The sequence below is a fragment of the Pinus tabuliformis genome, chromosome 4_2, assembly GCF_031772625.1.
Source record: "Pinus tabuliformis cultivar Carrire ecotype Pingquan chromosome 4_2, CPIR1, whole genome shotgun sequence".
In the NCBI taxonomy this organism is placed as follows: Eukaryota; Viridiplantae; Streptophyta; class Pinopsida; order Pinales; family Pinaceae; genus Pinus; species Pinus tabuliformis.
In genome coordinates, this window is record NC_142304.1 from 807,666,006 (window position 1) to 807,669,090 (window position 3,085).

Below are 3,085 nucleotides of genomic sequence, written 5' to 3' on the forward strand. Positions count from 1 at the left end.
TCCTCACCAAAATTTTCCAAATTTCAAAGAAAAAATTAACATTCTTGAAAGGATATCTTCCATTGATCGATAACCTGTGTATTGAAAGTAAGGCGGTAATGGTGATTGCCACGTGTATATATATTTAATTTAAATTTAACAACATAGTTATATATGACATTAAATTCATCATTTTTAAGTTATAATTTAAAATTAAATTTTTATTGAAATTATTTAAAACCAGTAAAGTTTATTAAAATTATATATATCAAAGGAGTTTAGTTTAAGCTGTATGGATAGGTTGGTTTTTATGAAATTTATGAAATATTGATTTTATAAAGTGGAATAGGGATAGGTTGGTTTTTATGATATTTATGAAATATTGATTTTATAAGGTGGAATAGTGGTAGCATTTTATTAAGGAATTTAGCTCAAGTGGTATGGATATATTGATTTTTAGGACATTTATGAAATATTGGTATGGATATGTTGGTTTTTCTAACTTTTATGAAATATTGGTTTTACAAGGTGGAATAGTGGTAAATTTTTTTATGAAGAAATTTAGGTCAAGTGCTATGGACATATTGACTTTTATGACATTTATGAAACACTGGTTTTAATAGTGGTAGCTATTTTTATAAAGAAATTTAGCTAAGATGGTATAGACATATTGATCTTTATAACATTTATGAAATCTTGGTTCCACAGGTAAAATAGTAGCAAAAGTTTTTATAAAATTACTAAAGTTTTTATAAAGTTACTAATTGTATTTAGTAAAATGTATTTATGATTGTTTAAAAAATATATATGAAAATTGAATTATAATTATTTTTAAAAAATTATATATATATATATATATTGATTGAATAATATATATTTATTAGAAATATATGAAAATTGAATTATAATCGTTTAAAAAGAATATTATATATATATATATTAAGTATTCAAGTTTGTATTGAATATAATCCCAAGAACGATTTACTCATTCCTAATGTCATAAGTTTGGATTAATATTTTTTACTTTAACTTTTTCCAAAGGAAAAGCATCTTCGAACTTGTGAGAATACATTTACAGGAAAAGATATATACCATCTCAAGAAACTTAATCTCAGCTTTAATGGCTTAACCTCCACGCTAAGAAAAGTGACCCCTTTCCTAATTAATGCAAACACTTTAGTGGCATGAAATATCTAGATTTGTTTCGGGTTCTGTGTGTGGGTTCATCTGCTCTCATGGCACAACCTGTGGAAAATACCTCCATCTCACATTCGAAGAAGCGTGGCTCAAAGTTGTTGGACACCAACTCCTTCTCGTGGCCACGGTCCGTCGCCCAGGTGTCGGCCCGTGTGTACCAGCACTTCGTCTACTTCTTCATGGACTACGCCATCGTTCTGCTGTCCCTCGTGCTCTGCAAACTCCTCCGGGAGATCTTGTCGTTGCTCTTGTTTCTAGCGGCGATCGTCGCCTGGTACTTCTTGTACTTGTCACAAAGAAAGACGGCCGAGATCGTGAACGGGTCGTGGCTTACCTGGTTGGCCGTGCTCACGACCCCGGTGCTCATGCTGGCCGGGTATACGCAGATGATCAATATCGCAGTTGCGGTCGGGTGTGCAATCGTTGTCGTGCGCGCAGCGTTGCATGGCTCAGACGACTTCGTTTAAATTGGGCGCCTGCACCTCTTTGCCTTCTAATAATGGCAGCCGTAGCTTGTGGTAATTATTGGATGGTGTGTACTGTTTAATGTGGGTTTACTGCTGAATATTGTTTTATCGTAATGTTATATCCATTTTATATTAATAGAGATATTCACTTTTATTCTGACAGCGTGAAAACCAGAGATGTAGAGGATATATTTTTCTGTCCTTTCAGTTTCCTGTTTTCGATTTTAGATCGTAGCTCTTCAAAAAGCTGCCAAAGATGTACGGGATATAGTTTTTCTTTCTTTCCAGTCTCCTGTTTTCAGTTCTCAGTTTTAGATCGTATATTTTTGGGTGTTTTAAATTTAAATTATCAACTAGTTGATGGGACTCTGGAATTTATAGGTATGAGAGATCTTGTGGGTATATTTATGAATAAGCTTTTCGTGCTACATGCATACATGGAATTTCTAGGGATGGGAGATCTTGCGGGATTGTATGTAGGAATGGGAGATTTTGTGGGATTGTATGCGAAAAGCATAGATGTTTTATGTTTGGTAGATTATTTTATATCTGTGAATATATATATATATATTTCAGTTGCGGTTATTTATATATATTAGGTAATTAAATTTAAGTTGGGTAAGCTTAATATTCAATCAAAGAAGAGTATATATTTTATGTACATATTTTTCAGTTACTTTAAGTTTTATAGTTTGAGTGAGTTTAATAGTTAAGAACATGTCTTTCTTCCTAAGAAATCAGAGGTTCAAAACTAAAAGAAAAAGTGTCTATACCTTAACACCATAGAATATGTATTAAGGTATGTATACCTTAATAGACAATTTTAAACTAAGATTACTTTTAGTGCTAGCTAAATATAACATATGTTTTAAAATAATTTTTCTTATTTTTATAAATAATTTTCAATTTATTTATATCTTATAAATATTTTAATAATATATAATTTATAATAAAAAATAATACAATTTTCATATTAAATTATATCTATATATAACTAAATTACTAGTGATATATATCAATAATTTTCTTATAAAATATAATAATAATAATTCAAAAACTTTATAATGATTCAGAACTTCTTTATTCTAAAATTTATTTTAGTGGTTTGTTTAAAGTGTTCTTCTACTTTATTATGATTTTAATTTTAAATTAGTTGATTGTTATATTAGTTTATAATATAAAATATATTAATATGTAAATTTCTTAAATACAAATTTATTTATTTATATATATCAATAATTTTCTTATAAAATATAATAATAATAATAATTACAAAACTTTATAATGATTCAGAACGTCTTTATTCTAAAATTTATTTTAGTGGTTTGTTTAAAGTGTTCTTCTACTTTATTATAATTATAATTTTCAATTTTTAATTTTAAATTATAAATTAGTTGATTGTTATATTAGTAAATAATATAAAATATATTAATATTTAAATT

At 27.9% G+C, this 3,085-nt stretch overlaps 1 protein-coding gene across 1 annotated transcript; it reads left to right on the forward strand.

Annotated features, from left to right (window-relative positions):
* Positions 1–1,163: 1,163 nt before the first annotated feature.
* On the forward strand, positions 1,164–1,643 carry LOC149172148 (PRA1 family protein D-like). Its single transcript, XM_089426215.1, has one exon. It carries the CDS (start codon positions 1,164–1,166, stop codon positions 1,641–1,643), a length of 480 nt encoding a protein of 159 aa, XP_089282341.1.
* Positions 1,644–3,085: the final 1,442 nt, after the last annotated feature.

Excerpts from the sequence above, each read along its gene's own strand:
- LOC149172148 (XM_089426215.1), top strand. The coding sequence starts at position 1,164 with ATGAAATATCTAGATTTGTTTCGGGTTCTGTGTGTGGGTTCATCTGCT.